At 42.7% G+C, this 18,445-nt stretch overlaps 1 protein-coding gene across 4 annotated transcripts in view; it reads left to right on the plus strand.

Annotated features, from left to right (window-relative positions):
* The window catches only part of LOC147105210 (TBC1 domain family member 22B-like), a 382,991-nt gene that overhangs the window by 354,613 nt on the left and 9,933 nt on the right, over positions 1-18,445 (plus strand). For all 4 annotated transcript variants that reach the window (XM_086011343.1, XM_086011340.1, XM_086011341.1 and 1 more), the window contains one exon: positions 5,998-6,093. In XM_086011343.1, coding sequence (XP_085867469.1) covers positions 5,998-6,093 — 96 coding nt within the window. The remainder of the gene's footprint in view (positions 1-5,997; positions 6,094-18,445) is intronic.

Below are 18,445 nucleotides of genomic sequence, written 5' to 3' on the forward strand. Positions count from 1 at the left end.
GGTGGATTTTTACTGTTAGGCCCTCCACCTCGTGTTTCTCATATGGTGACAATCGAGACAACGCATCTGCTAGCACCATTTCCTTTCCTGGCTTATATTTAAGCGTGATGTCATAACTTTGGATCCTTAGAAGTAGTCTTTGCAGTCTTGCAGGTGCTTTGAACAGATTCTTCTTATAGATCTGTTCTAGTGGACGATGGTCACTCTCTATTGTAAATCGCCTGCCATATAGGTATGTATGGAATTTCTCGCATCCGTACACTACTGCTAATAGTTCTCTTTCTATGTTGGCGTATCTCATCTCGGCTGACGTCAAGGCCTTTGATGCGAAAGCTATCGGCTTTCCTTCCTGCACCAGAGCTGCCCCTAGTCCTCTGGTAGAAGTGTCTACTTGCAGAGTGACTGGTTTTCTTCTGTCATAATATGACAGACTTGTTTCTTTGCACAACAGTTCTTTAAGTTGTTTGAAATTCCTTTCGTGTGATTCCGACCACTGGTATTCAGCGTCTTCTTTCAATAGCTCTCTGAGATTTGTTGTATGTTCCGACATGTGTGGGATGAAAGAACTCATGTATTGGACCAAGCCGAGGTAACTCCTCAGCACTTTCTTGTCTTTGGGTGGTTTCATTTCAGCAATCACCGCAATCTTCTCTGGATTTGGCTTGACTCCCTCTGGTGTATTAATCATACCGAAGAATTGGCATTCCTTGACTTTAACTATGCACTTATCTGCATTTAACTTGATGCCAGCCTTCCTGCTACACTCCATGGCCTCATGTAGGTGCATGTCTTTCATCTGCTCCATAGATCTGAATATCATCAGCTATTCCTATAGCTCCTTCACAGCCTCTGTATGTCTCGTCTATTTTCTGTTGAAAGATATCTTGACTGACCTTTAGCCCGAATGGTAGCCACAGGAATTTGTAACGCCCAAATGGTGTGTTGAATGTTGTCAGTGTTGTTGATTCCTCATCCAACTTCACGTTCCAATATCCATTTCTGGCATCTAGTTTTGAGAGAACCTTGGCTCCTGCCAGTGATGGCGTAATCTCCTCTAGCCTTGGGGTGGGATAGTGGTCCCTCTTTATCACCTGGTTTAGATCTTTGGGGTCCAAACATATTCTGAGATGCCCGTTTGGCTTTTCTCGTACCACAATTGAGTTTACCCAGTCTCTGGGTTCAGTGACCTTTACGAGCACTCCCTTTTCTTCCATCTCCTTTAGCTCTCTTTCAAGCTTTGTCTTCAGCTCGATGGGTACTTTTCGTGGAGCATGGATAACGGGCTTTACCTCTGCATCGATGGTGATGTGGTATTGGAAATCTCTGAAACATCCCACTGTCATCGAAACATTCCGGATACATGTCTATCAAGTCTTTTTTACTCTTGCTTTGTGGGCGGTTCTCCAGTGGGGTGTTGCTGTCTATCTTCAGTGGCGTTTCCGTCGGCTCGTGATGCACTGAGATCAATCTCAACTTCTCGCTGCTGTTTAATCCCAGGATCGCTGGCCCCTCAGTGTCGGTGACATAGAACATGCAGTTGATGTTCTTTCTTTTATGTGTCCCTTTGATAAAGGTTATTCCGAGTTGTTTAATCTCACTCCCCCCCCGTATGCTGTCAGCGTGACATTACTTGCCTTTAAACAACCATTTTTCGGGCAGCCATCTTCTCTCAGGTTTTCGGGAAAGATATGCTGGTACAGTCTCAATGGGAGAATGTTGCTCTGAGCCCCTGTGTCCAGCTTCAACTTTAAGTTGATGGTTGTGGGCCGACCTTTGACCTTTTTTTTGATTTGGAGGATGGTGTGCAATTCTCTCCTCGGAGTATTTTCCGCTCTGGACATCTCATGAAGCTGTATCTTTATGGTTTCGATGTTTAGTGCATTGTCGTGACCATCATCATCATCCATGGCATGGATATTGTGTTTCTTTCTCTGGTTCTGCTGTCCGCCTTTGTTTTTGACGTATGTTCCTTCTTTCTTCATTCTACACCTCTTTTCCCAGTGGTTTAGTTTGCCACATGCATTGCAGCTTGTTCCATATGCTGACATTTCCTCTTGTCTGTGTAATCGTGCGGTCTTCCACAATTTCTGCACATGTTTCCCCCATTGTCGTGTGCATGTCTTTGTGTGTTGTATTTTTCTCTCACTGCATCCACTCTGTTGTCCGTCTCAGAAGCTGTCCGCATGTCAGCCGTTTGAGAAATCAGCGTTTTCATTTGCTGCTTCAGGGCTTCATGAGCTCTCGCAGTATCTATAGCCTCTGTTATTCCGAGCTTTTCTTTTCCTATCCGGGCTTTTTGTACCTCTACATGCGCTGACCCCCATATTAGCTGGTCCACAAGCCTTTCCTCCATTTCCTTAAATTTACACTTGCTGGCTTCATTTCTCAGCCTTGTCAGGAAATTGTCAGCTGTTTCACCGGGTTCCTGTCTTAGACTCTGGAATTTGTACCTGTGTATACGGTGATTGGATTTAGGCTCTAGATGGTTGCTGAATTTATCAAAAATTGTCGCAGGGTTTTCCTTTTCCTCTTCAGTCAAACTCCAGCTATTATACAAATCTAGACCTTTTTCTTCTGTCCACAACAGAATGTAACTAACCTTTTCCTCGTTGGTAGCACCCTTCAGGAAGCTTTTGAATGTAAGCTCACATTTCTGTTTGAACTTGCGGAATGCTTCTACTATATCGTCGGCTTCCCAGTTCATGAGGGGTTGCATTTGCACAGTCAGTGCCGTCATTTTAGTTTCCCGTACGATTCACTCTCAATCACCGCATAAAATCACACTTCGTCTTATTCGTAGTTCGTATAGCACAATTTTGTACTCACTTATACTGCTGCCACCATGTTGTGTCTCCTTGTGTTCTTATACTATATATATTAGACACTTTAGTTCATTTTTAGTTAGTGCTTTTACTCAGCTGTATTTCTGTGCTGCCGCATGGTGCGGAGTGATACAAGATGTCCGACGCTGCACTGTGCACTGCCCGTGCACAGTGTGCCACATAGCAATATAACTACACCATACCAAAGTAGTTCCATTTAACGATGTGATACTATATAACAATGTAACAGATACTGCAGTATGAGTTCCCAGGTTTTCAGAATAAGTATTGGTCTCAATAGCACTGTGTTGAGTCAAAATTTAAAGGTGGCGTATTTTAATAGCATAATAAAACTGTACTTTGCCCTGATGCAAAGTTGAAAGTTCTTTGCAATTGACGAAACAAAAATATGAAGAATGCCATGGACATCCATCTTGGAACCGAGAAAAAAAATCAGAATAATGTTTTAATAGTGAGAGACCAGGAGATGTGGAGGAGCAAAGGGGTTTAGTTGTCCATGTATACAAATCACTAAAAGCTAGTGCACAGATATGAAATGCGATCAAAAAGGTTACTAGAATGTTAACCTTTATCTCATAGGGTAGAATTCAAAAGTGAGGAAGTGATGCTTCAGTTGTACAGAGCTGTGGTCAGATTCCATCTGGAGTACTGTGTTCAGTTTTGGGCACCAAATCACAGGAAAGATATCTTGGCCTTGGAAGGAGTACAGTGCAAATTCACCAGAATGATACCAGAGCTTAAAGGTTAAATTTATGCTTCATGTACTTCATAAACTTAGCTTGTATTCCCTTGAGTTTAGAAGGTTAAGGGCTAATCTAATTGAGGTGCTTAAAATGATAATGGGATTATGCTAGTGTAGATACAGAGAAACTATTTCCTGTGGTGGGGAATCCAGAACAAGAGGGCATAATCTTAAAATTACTGCTCAGCCATTTAGGAGTGAAATCAGAAAGCACTTTTTCACACAGAGTAGTGGAAATCTGGAACTCGCTCCCCCAAAAGGCTGTGGATGCTGGGTCAATTGAAATTTTCAAGACTTGAAATCAATAGATTTTAGTTGGGTAATCTGTGAAAGCTGCTATTGAATCTGCTTCCATCACCCTTTTCAGGCAGTGCATTCCAGATCATCATAACTCGCTGTGTTTAAAAAAAAAAAAAAAAAAATACTCCTCTTGCCAATTACCTTAAATCTGTGTCCTTTGTTTATCGACCCTTCGGTCAATGGAAAGTTTCTCCTTATTTACACTATCAAAACCCTTCATGGTGTTGATTTTTAAATGAAAACTAAAAACCTGATATTTGTGTAGGAAAGCGGTAAAGGACATTCTGTTATGAAGGACGAGTGGTCCTCTGAATTGCTACATACAGAGAGGTTATCTGTACACATTTCAGTGTCTCTGTCACTTCTTGTTACATGTTTCATGCTTTAAAAGTGCTGGTTAGAGATCGCATGAAAGCAAGTATTTTGTGTTTGTGTTTGAGTTTTCCCACATGTTGATGTGAAGTTCCATTTCAATGGCCTAATGAATCATGAGTGCTGTCGACAAGCCACCATCTCCTTTCGTAATGTCACTGGAGTGGAGCTTCACAATGTCGCATGGGGGCATGTCTGCTTCAAGGCTCTCTCTAACCAGCAGTTATACATCACAAAGTGTATTAGCAAGCGAGAACTGCAAGATAAAGATATGTGCTATTGTTCATCCATTCCTTTATGTGAGACAGGCATGTGAGCTATAAGACATGTAGAGAGCTCTACATCCCAACTATTTGTAATACTCTGAGTAAAGAACCTACAAACACAAACTCAAAAGTTCTGTCCAGCTCAGTTTATTAACTGGGAATTAATTCTAGTTCATGCAACAAGCGATAGTAATTTCACACTTGTCAAATTGTGTGGGCTCTACTGAAGATTGTGCATAAGGTTAGTCATAGATTTGTTTCTTCATGACCATTTTCTCTCCTCCCATACTCTTGTTGCGTATGGTTCCACAGGTGGGTATCGCTCGCCAATATGTCCAAGTGACCAGCACCAGACTGGCAAGAATGACGTGTGAGGAGAGATTGGGTCGATTAGGCTTATATTCGCCAGAGTTTAGAAGAATGAGAGGATCTCATTGAAACTTATAAAATTCTAACAGGACTAGACAGACTCGATGCAGGAAGGATGTTCCCAATGGTGGGGGAGTCCAGTACCAGGGGTCACAGTCTAAGGATAAGCCATTTAGGACTGAGATGAGGAGGAATTTCTTCACCCAGAGAGTGGTGAACCTGTGGAATTCTCTACCACACAAGGCAGTTGAGGCCAATTCATTAAATATATTCAAGAAGGAGTTAGATATATTTCTTAAGGCTAAAGGGATATGGGGAGAAAGCAGGGACAGGGTACTGAATTTGGATGATCAGCCATGATCTCATTAAATGGCGGAATAGGTTTGAGGGGCCGAATGGCCTACTCTCCTATCTTTTATGTTTCTATGTTTATGCGCATATGATGGTAAGTGATGGCAGACCAATCAATTGCAAAGGAATCACAGCCTGATTCTATCCTCGTCTAATTATGTGCACTTCTAGCTGGGGTCACTGGACAGTCATCAGCAGTGGCAATGTTGGCTACTTTTTCCCCTCCCTATTCCTGGGGCGCTAAGACCAATTGTAGCATCTCTGCTACCACCCAGCTGAGATCAGCTAATCAATTGAAACCCGGAACCTTCCTGATCTGTAAGCTTCGGCTGCTCCCTGAATAAACTCGCTGAACAATTGGAACAGTTGGCCATAATTATTTTTAACCAAAACTGCATTAAGAAAGAGATATATGGAAGCGATATTTCAACAAATGGCCTGTTGCGATTGCCACAAATCACAATGTTATCCTTCATGATATCAACCAATCTTTAAGTGCAGCAAAAAAAACCTATAGTTCTTAATTTAAAAAATTGTTTTAAGAATTAGAAGCTGTTCTAAAATTCTTTGTAAGATTTAGAGCATCAATCTACCATGTTGAATAATACCAAGTGTCTGCCATATGTCCATCTGATAAACTGGGGTGGTGTTTTACACTTGTGTTCACTCGCCTCCCACAGTAGATTGAACTTAGTGATTTATACCACTGGGCAGTCTCGACTCTGAAGTAACTCCTGTTGATATTCTTTTGCAGTCAGAGCCAGAGGGATTTTCTCATTTCCACTTGTATGTCTGTGCTGCTTTCCTCATTAAATGGAGAAAGGAAATTTTGGAAGAAGATGATTTTCAAGTAAGTAATTAATGTCTGTACAAGCACGACTATATATGTAACATATGTTAAATTGCCTATCTTTTGACTGTTAACAACCTACATAAAATTATGTGAGAATACTGTGATCAAAGTTCCACTTACAACCAATAAATACCTGCTTAAAGCAGCTAATCCAGAAGTGATTTAGGTACCAGCCTTGGCTTAGTGGTAACAGTCTCACCTTTGAATCAGAAAATTACGGGTTCAAGCCCCACTCCAGACACTTTAGTGCAGTACTGATGAGATGAGGCCCTGTCTGCCCTCTTAAGTGGTCATAAAAGAACAGCAGGGAAATTCTTCCAGTGTCCTGGGCAATATTCATCCCTCAACCAACATCACTGAAACAGATTGTAATAATTTATCTCCTTACTATTTGTGGGAGCTTGCTGTGCACAAATTGGCTGCCATGTTTCCCTACATTATAACCGTGACTACACTTCAAAAGTACTTTATTGGCTGTAAAGTGCTTTGGAATGTCCTGAGGTTGTGAAAGGTGCTATAGAAATGCAAATTCTTCCTACCTTTTTCTTCTTTTTTACTTCTTTCCTTTTTTACTTCTTTCCTTTCTTTCTTTCTTCACAAACAGCAGTTTAATTGAAATCCCTTGTACACTGTTCAGTATTTTCAGAGGAAACATTTCCTGTTCTTTTGAATTTTTGAATTTCTCCCTGTGTTGTTAAAGCTCTTAACAAATTCATTGAAGGACGCAAGATAAATCGTATTTCACAGTGAGAACACCAACGCAGTGACAACATATAGGACCATTCAAGGTGCCTATTTCACTTCTAAAGTCCAAACACTAGAGAGACGAAATCAACTAATAATAGTAGACACTACTTGTACTATTCCAGGGAATTGAGACTCTCAGGCTATTAGTGTACTGCTTCAGTTGGCCTACCTATCCTCAGTGTTTGTTGCAGCCCAGACTGTTGTCCAAGAAGACTTATAATTTAGTTTTGGGTTTGTCACAGAGCCATTTGAATGGTAATTAATGCACAGTATCTGCCAATAATTAAATGTCTTCAAAATTTCTAATATGAAAGGAAATTTTCATAAGATCTAATCATCATGACTTAATTACTCTATTAATCTTGAAGTTCATACATGCACACAACCACCATCCGATTAGGACATCATGATCACTGTCACAAGACTTTCATTTTGAACTTGTTCAGCTCTTCAGTCATTTTAAAATTGATATTTTTCGTGAAATACAAACTTGTAGCAATAACCTCTATTTGTCAAGTGTTGGCATTAATAAATGGCTCCTGTACGTTGATTAAATGATTCAACATTAATCAGCGCAAGAGCCTTTTATTACCTCACATACGCCTGACAAACACGAGTTACTGCAAACAAAAGTCTGGAAGTTAATCTGACTACATGTAGTAGAGATTGATTTTTACAACTAGAAACACATTTTTAAGCAAGGTTTCATCTATATATATATATATAAAAGGGTCTGTCTGTCCGTCCTTCGGTGTGTCTGTCCGGCTATACACTGTAAAGTTATACAGCATACCTACACGTGCGTTACATTAAAAGAAAGCTTACGATTCCAGAACGGTCATAAGCGTATTTACTTTTCGGTCAGACAATGTACAAAAAACCTTCAAAATTCCACTCATTATCTGCTAATTAGCATTGAGTGACGTCAAGGTTGACCAATCCTGTGACCTGATGATTGACCAACCCTACAGCTCAGTCACCTGATGGTTGGCCAATCGTTGCATCTGTGGGCGGGACTAATGATTTTGAACTCCGGCATTGGGCAGCCATTACTTCAACTACTTCCAGCTCAAAATCTGCTAATCCAGCTTCGAAAAAGTTAGTATCTCTTTTAAAAAATAACATAAGATTTACCAAAAATGTTTCATAAGTACTTTCACTTTCATCTTTGAAGGTATTAAAAAGTTGAAATGTTGCCCGGCAGCAGATTCACAGAGAGACAGGGCCGAAAGCCTGGGACTCGATTTAAACCGCCCGGCCCAAAACAGTTAGTCTCTCTTTTAAAAATAACATAAGATTTACCAAAAATGTTTTATAAGTACTTTAACTTTCATCTTTGAAGGTATTAAAAGCTAGAAATGTTGCCCGGCAGCAGATTCACAGAGGGACAGAGAGACGGCCGAAAGCCTGGGACTCAATTTAAACATCCCGGCCCAAAACAGCCCTGGCAACGCCGGGCTCCCCCAGCTAGCAGTAAATAAAGGCATACAAGTTTGCAGTCAGTTCCGTATGAATTGTGGGCGAGGATGTCTAATTTAAGACTGTACGGAGTTTGGGTGGCATCACTAACTTTGACAGCAAAGCTCAAATGATTTATGGATGTCAGCTGAAATCTCAGTCCAATGACAGCAATGTAAACACTCTATCCGTTGTTTAACTTCAAAACGTGTACTGTAGTTTTAATGTAATGAAAATGCCAATTGATTGAAGACTGACACAAATATTGTGTTGTGATTGCAGAACAATATTTTCTTAAGATTCAAAGGAGAGTGTGACATGGCATTGTTTTATAATTAAGCAACCTAGAAAGAGCTTTGTTACCAGAACCCTCATTGTTTTGGACAGCTGAGTGGTAATATTACTGATATATGGCAACTTCGATGTTCATCAGTGCCATTAAATCACTAAATATGTAGCAACAACTTGCATTTATATAGCGCCTTTAACATAGAAAAATGCCCCAAGGCGCTTCATAGAAGTGAAATCAGACAAAACTGGATGCCGATCTAAAGGAGGAGATATTGGGAGGGCTGACCAAACATCTTGGTCAGAGGTACGTTTTAAGGAGACTGGGGACGTGAAGAGGCAGAGAGGTATAGAGGGGGAATTCCAGAGCATAGGGCCTAAACTACTTATGGCACGGCTGCCAATGGTGGGACGAAGGGAGGCGAGAAATACTGGGATGGTTGCAGGGCTGGAGGAGGTTGCCGAGATTTGGGGGGGGGGGGGGGCAACGCAATGAAGTGATGTAAACATGAGGATGAGAATTTTAAATTTGAGGTGTTGGGGAATTGGGAGCCATCATTAGTGAGGGGGACTAGGATAAAAGCACAATTGGGGCAAAGACTTCATGTAACTGGTCTGTGCCTAATTTTCCTGTTTTGTGCCAGAGAAATGGATACACTTGGGGGAACCACAGAGGGAAATCGGCCATCGCGTGTTCTCCTCTGTCTTTATGGGTAACAAAACTCGGAGTTTCCATTTTACACAATAAAAACAGGACATTCTTTGATGTTACAACAAACTGCTCTGATGTCAAAGCAACTTCCTCATGACATCATGAAGCAGCTTAAATCACTTCAGAATTTACTTCCTGTCAGTTCACAAATAAAAACAGTGGGAATCAGCCCTGCAACCACCCCAGTATTTCTCGCCTCCCTTCGTTCCACAATTGTGTTGCTTGGGAATTATAAAATCATTTATTTCTGTCAATTACAAATAGCATCAGACCCATTCTATATTATGAGACTATCGTACGTGATTGAAGGGCCCTTATTATTCCCCCATATTGCCAAATGCTAGAAATGTTGCTTCTACATTCTAACCTGTGAAAGGTTACATGAGATCAGATTTATAATGTACTTAAAATTAATTTTGAGTCACATGAAACATCTCATTTGGGGGCATTTTACTGGAAATATCTGTCCTGTAATGTAATTTTTACATATTTTGGCATGAATATTTTGAATGCCTGTGGTACAGTAGAATCTATATTCGGACCAAACCAATGCACAATATGATATGGCTGCCAAGGGTTGCAATTTTTGCCTTGTCAGTATATTCTGTATCTTGGGTTTATGTCTTAACCCCTATCCACTTTACACTGCCACAAACAGCTGGCAGGAAACATGGGCACACAACAACCCATGTCATAACAGAGATTATGCCATTTGATTTAACATTGAATACTGTAACAACCCAGGGACAGGAGGGGTGGACATAAAACAGCAAATTGTACAAATTGTAATTATTGGTAGATCTTCAAAATGTGAGAATGAAATGTCCCAATGTATACACACACAATCCCGACATCAGAGACTGATCCTGTCCCTCAGTCCATGGGTTTCCTCATTGTAGCATGTTGCTATTTTATTTGCTTGAAACAGTTCCCATTCTTTTAACATGCTGGGTACCTTGGAATAAATTAACCGCATGCACCAATGAATGGGTAGAACTCTCCCCTGTATTTGTGATTGGAACAATAAAGCCCTCTCTTTTACTTCCTGCCTAGTTCCAATATACAAGTAATGCAGGGCTGATTTTCCTGGCCACCTCTCTGCCCTGGTGTTGAAGAGGAGCAGCATGCCCAAAGAATGCAGCACTCCGAGCTGTGGCCCAGTCATGTTGGGAATGGGAACATGAATTTGTAAAATTTCTCCTGATAAGTAACCAGAAGGCACAGATTTAAGGTAATTGGCAAAGGAAGCAGAGGTGATTTGAGGAGATTTGTTTTTACACAGCGAGTTGTTATGATCTAAAATGCACGGCCTGAAAGAGTGATGGAAGCAGATTCAGTAATAACTTTCAACAGGGAATTGGATATATACTTGAAAAAAAATTACAGGGCTAGGGGTAAAGAGCAGGGGACTGGGACTAATTGGATAACTCTTTCAAAGAGCCAGTCCAGGCACGATGGGCTGAATGGCCTCCTGTGCTGTAAGATTGTATGACTCTAAGTACTTGAAAGTCTGAGGGGGCTACAAGCATTGAAGGCACATGACTTACTTTCTGTGGGTCAAGGGGCAATGAGACCACCGGTGAATGTTGATTTTTGACCTTTTATTTGGTGGAATTTCCAGTATTTTGGACCTTACAATGCACATGGATATTGTGTTGTTTTAATCTAAATGGGAATGGACATTTTCTCCGTTTCATTGAAAATACTCTTTATTTATCATTTGCTAATTAACAATTTACTTTATATTTTAAACGTTTGTCTAGCTTGGCTCTATTGGTAGCACTGTCCCTTGAAAGGCAGAATGTTATGGGTTCAAGTTCCGTTGTAAACTTGGAACACATAATCTGGGCTGACCCTTCAGTACAGCATGAAGGGAGTGCTGTGTCGTGGGAGGTGCAGTCTTTCACATGAAATCAAGTCCAAACAGCCACCTCAGCTGGGTGTAAAATTCCCCAGGCACTATTCAAAGGAAAAAAAACAATCATTTGGTTATTTGATATATGTTAGAAGCATTTTGCAGCCATTTATTAATGTTGAGCACTGATGCTGAACATGAAAATGTATGGGGCCAGAATTTGCCATGGCAGGGCATCTAATGACATCTGCCGTTCTTTAGACTTGCCTCTGCACCCTTCAGCTCAAAAAACGTTTGCTCACTACGTTGCTGAAAGTGCAAGCTGATAACGGTGCAGTGAGGGAATCAGAGCATCTGGGCACTGAGTGAACAGGGCAACCAACAAATCAGATTTAAAGATTGGGAAATAAACACAGGAAGAACTGAGAAGGAGAGTGAATGAGAATGGGTGAATTCAATGTCAAATCAGGTACAGAAAGAGAAATAAACTGAGGGAAAGAAAGATTGGATTAAGAGAAAAAGAATAAAAGAGACAAAGAAAATTTAAGAAAAAAATCAATTAAATTTTAAATTTGACATTTTAAAAATCTCCCCGAAAAATTCAAAACCTGAGAGAATGATACTCCACGCTTATACAGGTAGACTACCCTTTATCCGGACTTCCGAAAACCGAAACCCTCTAAAAACCGAAGGTTTTTTCGTTCAGCGTAAGTCGTGCGTACGAACGAAAAAACCTTCGGTTTTTAGAGGGTTCCGGTTTCGGAAGTTCGGATAAAGGGTAAGTCGTGCGCACGACCCCCCGCCAGCCCCGACAACCGCCGACCCCGCCAGCCCCGACAACCGCCGACCCCGACAACCGCCCACCCCGCCGGCCCCGACAACCGCCGACCCCGCCAGCCCCGACAACCGCCGACCCCGACTGACTTACGCTGAGCGTCAGCGTAAGTCGTGCGCACGACCCCCCGCGGACCCCCGCCGACCCACCTTCCGAAATCCGAAATTCTCCTTTATCCGAAACTCGGCTGGTCCCGAGGTTTTCGGATAAAGGATAGTCTACCTGTAGTAGTAAATTTTCAGTGCCAGAAAGGTTGCTTGGTAGTCATTAGCACTTATCACGTTGTTAAAATTGTGCTTAAGCTTGTGATGACAAGACATACCTTTTTGTGGCGGGTTTAATGGGCAAATACAGCAAGTTCCTAGAAATAACAGGGAGGCTAAGGGCGAGATCCCGTTTTCGTGAAGCTAACAGTGGAGCGACGCATCTCTGATGGCAACCTTTGTATATTCACATTTAACTGCGCATCTGCTCCTCGCCTGAAGTTGCCGTACCATTTACCCATAAATAACGGTGAGCGCCATTACCCTTGCTGTTCTTTTGACAGCAAGTTCCGGCCCCATGGTTTTTCTTCAGCAGAATTGAGGTTAACCTGCAAATAACAACAGTACATAACAAATTTGGTAATGTTCAAGAATAACAGCAAACCAAAGTAATAAGCTATTCTTGAGTCAGAGATACAAAGATCATTAATTAATTAGTGTGTACTGAGGATCTATTCTGCAAGACAACAGGACTCAAGTCCACAGAGCAATCTTAGGTCCAGCTTCCTACACTCTATAGAATGCCATAATCTAGAAGACAACAACAACTTGCATTTATACACGAAACTTTGTTATATCCGGCACCGACGGGACCGAGCTGTTGCCGATCTATCAAAACTGCCGGACATACCAGCGTTAATGTTGAAGCATTCGGAGGTTTTCATCTCCGTATCTGACAACAAACACTGTTGCTTAGCAACAGCTTCTAAACAGTCGGCTTGTACCTTGGAAGCATCTCTGTAGCTTAGCAACAGCTTCAGAGAGACTTTCCAGAGCCTGACTGTTGGAAAAAAAAGCCACGAGAAGAAAAAAAACCTACGAGAAGTAAAAAAAAAACTAACAAAACGGCTCCTGATTTCTGCCGGTAGATCGAGGTTTCTGGACATACAACCTCTGGATAAACCAAAGTCTCCTGTATAATGCTTTTAATGTAATAAAATGTCCCAAGGCACTTCACAGGAGCCTTATCAAACAAATATTGACACCGAGCCACATAAGGAGATATTAGGGCAGATGAGAGGTTTTAAGGAATCTTAAAGGAAGAAAGAGAACTGGGGAGATTTAAGGAGGGAATTCCAGAGCTTAGGACCTCGACAGCTGAAGGCATGGCTGCCAATGGTGGAGCGATTAAAGGATGCGCAAGAGGCCAGAATTGGAGGAATGCAGCTATCTCGGAGGGTTGTAGGGCTGGAGGAGGTTACAGAAATGGGGAGGGGTGAGGCCATGAAGGGATTTGAAAACAAGGATGAGAATTTTAAAATCGAGGCGTTCCTTAACCGGGAGCCAATATAGTTCAGTGAGCACAGGGGTGTTGGGCGAATGGGACCTGGTGCGAGTCAGGACATGGGCGACAGAGTTTTGAATGAGCTAAGTTTATGGTGGGTGGAAGATGGGAGGCCAGCCAGGAGTGCTTTGGAATAGTCAAGTTTAGTGGTAACAAAGGCATGGATGAGCATTTCAGCAGCAGATGAGCTGAGGCGGGGGCAGAGTCGGGCGATGTTACAGAGGTAGAAATAGGCGGTCTTAGTGATGACGTAGATATGTGGTTGGAAGATCATCTCAGGGTCAAATACAACACCAAGATTGTGAACAGTCTGGTTTAGCCTCAGACGGTTGCTAGGGAGAGGGATGGAGTCGGTGGCTAAGGAATGAAGTTTGTGGGGGGGGGGGGACCGAAGACAATGGCTTCGGTCTTCCCAATATTTAGTTGGAGGAAATTTCTGCTCATCCAGTACTGGATATAGTACGAGCAGTGTGACAATTTAGAGACAGTGGAGGGGTTGAGAGAGATGATGGGGAGTTAGAGCTGAGTATTGTCGACGTACATGTGGAACCTGACGTGTTTTCAGATGATGTCGCTGAGGCGCAACAGGTAGATGAGAAATAGGAGGGGGCCAAGGATAGATCCTTGGGTAGAACGAGAGGTAACGGAGCAGGAAGACAAGCCATTGCAGGTGATTCTCTGGCTACGACTGGAGAGATAAGAATGGAACCAGGCGAGTGCAGCCCCACCCAGCTGGACGACGGAGGAGAAGCTTAGGAGGAGAATGGTGTGGTCAACCGTATCAAAGACTGCAGACAAGTCGAGGAGGTATAGTTTCCCATGGTTATAGTGACATAGGATGTCATTTGTGATTTTGATGTGAGCTGTTTCGGTACTGTCATACTCTCAAGGGCAATTAGGGATGGGCAACAAATGCTGGCCTTTCCAGCGACGCCCACATCCCATAAATTAAAAAAAAACTGTGGTAAGACCACCCTTCCTTCACCCGCAAACACAGGGCAGGGGTATGTTGGACAATGTGAGCTAAGGAACAGAAAAGGCACCTGCCACTGAACTGAGCGCCACACCTTTTCACGCCCAGGCTGAAAGGATAGCTATTCACAAACTGCCTCTGCTGTTCGTAGTGCTGGTGTAATTTTCAGCCTTTCAAATTTTCATTACTCTAATTGTTTTAGAAAATTTAATAGTAGGCTTATCCTTTCAAAAAAATATTGATTTATGGGCCATTTGAGGGACCCAACATAAGTATCTTAATGGCCCACAATACAAATTTCAGGAAGTGTAGACGGGCAAACTGGCCATATGGGAATTGGGAGGCTTCCCAACTGCCACCATGAGTGTTGTATTATCAGCACCTCCCTTTTCTCCGTGAGAATCTCGAACCCTTTCGCAGAGCCAGTCTGCCCGAGTGTAGAATAAGGAGAGATTTGCATGAAAAGCTCAGCTGAGAAACCCAGCCACTTTCACATAAACTAAATGCACTTTGGGACACTACTATTGGAAATTTAAGAGTGTTCCCTCATTCTGTTGAAAGCCCCAATCGTGAGACTTGTATTGTCAATTATTGATGACATTTAATAGAAAATTCTAAATCTGCTTTGTATGTTGGGTTACAAGCCTTGTATTGTCATCGTATCACCAATGATTTAACATATTGCCACATGATTTAGAAGGAAACCTTTGCAGGTCAATAGAGTAGTCATGTATAGTTGAATTTGTTGTCAAAAACAACTATCATGAAAGAGCATCAAATCCCAGCAGCATTACATTATATCAATGCCATGAAGTAGATTTTTCCTTTGGTTGGTAATCAGTTAGTTAACCCTGCAGCTATTTTGTACTGCTGTTGGAAAGCAATTTAGATAATTTAAATAAATTTATTTAAATAATATTTTCCAAAGATGGTTGGGATGGAAATTGGACCTCGTTGCGGCCATTTACGAGCACAAAATGGTCGCAGTGAGGGCCAATTTTGGGAACCAACGTCCTGTGCCCCAAGAACGCCTGAAAGACGACCAACCCGATATTAGTTTTGGCCATATTTGGGCCACCTAAAATAGGCGTTAGGCAGCTTACCTATATAATGAGAGGCCGAACACCTGTTTTAAGATTCTTCTCCTAATTTGGGTTGCTCCGTGCCTGCTCCACTCAGGATTCTTCAGTGGCTGCAGCAGCAGCGGCACCCAACAAAAGGTAATTTTTTTTTTTAAACGTTCCCGTGGAACACGGATGGTCCTCCAGCCCCTCCACCTGTTCTCCTTCTCGGGTTCCCAGCTCTGGTTGGAGTTATTCCTGGAGATTTGATCAGGTGACCTGTGGTCAGTGGCATCTCCAAAGCTTATTGTATGTACTTTACAAAGGTTGGATCCCTGTAGTTGAGTATCTTTGCCCGTGGTTTTTAGCGCCAGCAGCTGTTGTGCACAAAGTTCCAAGAACCAGGATGCCACCTGCAAGCATGTAAAGATGGGAAACTGAGGAAGAGGAAAAAGCGAGGGCAGAGGAGGGATTCACGGGGAGAAACCAGAGATGGGAGAATCTTTGATTCCACCAGTAACCAATATTAACTCATTTTCATTGCACCAATAACTGACAATAGTACCAGTAAAGTTCAAATTCCCGTCATAACCAACAGTAATACAATAACTCACTGATAGCCTATATGTAATTGGTAGTAATAGGTATAACCCCCGATATCCAACCTATAACATAGAAGATAGGAGCAGGAGTAGGCCATTCGGCCCCTCGAGCCTGCTGCTCCACCATTCAATGCGATCATGGCTGATCATCCAAATTCAGCACCCGGTCCCTGCTTTCTCCCCATACCCCTTGATCCCTTTAGCCTTAAGGAATATATCCAACTCCTACTTGAATATATTTAATGAATTGGCCTCTACTGCCTTCTGTGGTAGAGAATTCCACAGGTTCACCACTCTCTGGGTGAAGAAATTCCTCCTCATTTCTGTCCTAAATGGCCTACCCCTTATCCTTAGACTGTGACCCCATGTTCTGGACTCCCTGACCATCAGGAACATCCTTCCTGCATCTAGTCTGTCCAGTCCTGTCAGAATTTTATAAGTTTCAATGCGATCCCCTCTCATTCTTCTAAACTCTAGCGAGTACAAGCCCAATCGACTGAATCTCTCCTCATACGTCATTCCTGCCATCCCAGGTATCAGCCTGGTGAATCTTCGCTGAACTCCTTCCATGGCAAGAACATCCTTCCTCAGATAAGGCGACCAGAACTGCACACAATACTCAAGATGTGGTCTCACCAAGGCCCTGTACAACTGCAGCAAGACATCCTTGTTCCTGTACTCAAACCCTCTCGCTACGAAGGCCAACATACCATTTGCCTTCTTAACTGCCTGCTGCATCTGCATGCTTACCTTCAGCGACTGGTGCACAAGGACACCCAGGTCTCGTTGCACTTCCCCTTCTCCCAATCTATTGCCATTCAGATAATAATCTGCCTTCCTGTTTTTGCCACCAAAGTAGATAACCTCACATTTATCCACGTTATATTGCATCTGCCATGCTTCTGCCCAATCACCCAACCTATAACTAGTAGTAATCCTGTAACCCACTGATATTCACCGCTTCCCAATCGATGCCACTTTTAACTGACCCCAACTTGCTCCCTATCTCCTTGGACTCTGGTTTAGACTCAGATTCTGTGTGAAGGTGACAACTCTGAATCCCTGACCCCCAATCTCCCTCTCCTCGGACCACCAGTCCACTGTCACTCTTCCCCTGCCTCCTAGTCCCTGTTAACTGTAGCCCTGTACCCCTCCCCACTCCGTCTTTCTCCCTCTTTTTTTTCACCCCCACCGCCCCCCCGCCAACCTTCCCTTTTGACTCAACTTGCATCTCTCTCCCTCCACCAGATAGTCCTGTTTCTGGTCACCTCTAAGGGGTAGCCGACTCTCCACAGCCAATGACGTCATGGAGCTGGGGGGCCACCACTGCGGCGAGAAATTTAAAGTGCAAAGATCTCCCGGGCTACTAGCAACAGCGCCCGGGAGATCCATACCTCATTCCAGGAGACTCCTGAGCAATCCAGGAAGGTTGGCAACCCTGCCCCCCACCCCCCAGGATTTATCTGAGGACCACTGTCAGTGAGCCAAGCTGTCCAAAATTGGATACAGCAGTCGGTGACCTGCCTCGGGAGGCACAACAGGCGCCGGTGCTCACCTAAATTAAGCAAATGAGGCCCAAGAGGGAAGTAGGTTTGGAAGGGGTTTTGGATGGCGAGGGATACAAGAAAATGGCCTTGGGACATTTTACTAAGTTAAAGGCACTATATAAATGCAAATTGTTGTAGACTTCCTTGACTGGATCAGCTTATACATTTCGGAGCCACAAGCTGAGCTCATAGCAGTTGCAATCACTCTCTTATGTTTCCTTGTTCAACGTCCAGAAGAATGTTTCTAAATTGCCCAATTTCAGGCGAACCTTGGGCCTCCTGGTCAGGTCCAAAAACTGGCCATAACCAATTTCTGCCATGTTTTCTGCTATTTATCATTGGTTGTACCTCCTTCCCCATCCAATGGTTGTACCTGTGCTAAGAAGATAATCTAATTTTAACACTTGCCTTACTGAACAATTCCCATTTATAAAAAAAAAAGATTATTCATGTGTTAAATAGTCTGCACCAATCAGCAGTAATATGACCTGACAAATCAATTCTGGACCCTTCAATTCTGAGGTGGGTTTCCAGAGCATAAGTCAGCAAAAACAAATACTGCTGTCAACTCATTCATAAAAATCCATGAGCCACAGGCACTCGAATTAAGCTTTGGGTTCTGACATTATTGTCCGCTTCACATCTTTTAAATTAAATGCTGTTGTTTAAAAAGCGTATACAACAACAAGTAACACGTTATGGAAGTCTGCCTGAAATCATTAT

Source organism: Somniosus microcephalus, chromosome 18 (genome assembly GCF_052327205.1).
Source record: "Somniosus microcephalus isolate GS21.2 chromosome 18, FLI_Smic_1.0, whole genome shotgun sequence".
Taxonomy (NCBI): Eukaryota; Metazoa; Chordata; class Chondrichthyes; order Squaliformes; family Somniosidae; genus Somniosus; species Somniosus microcephalus.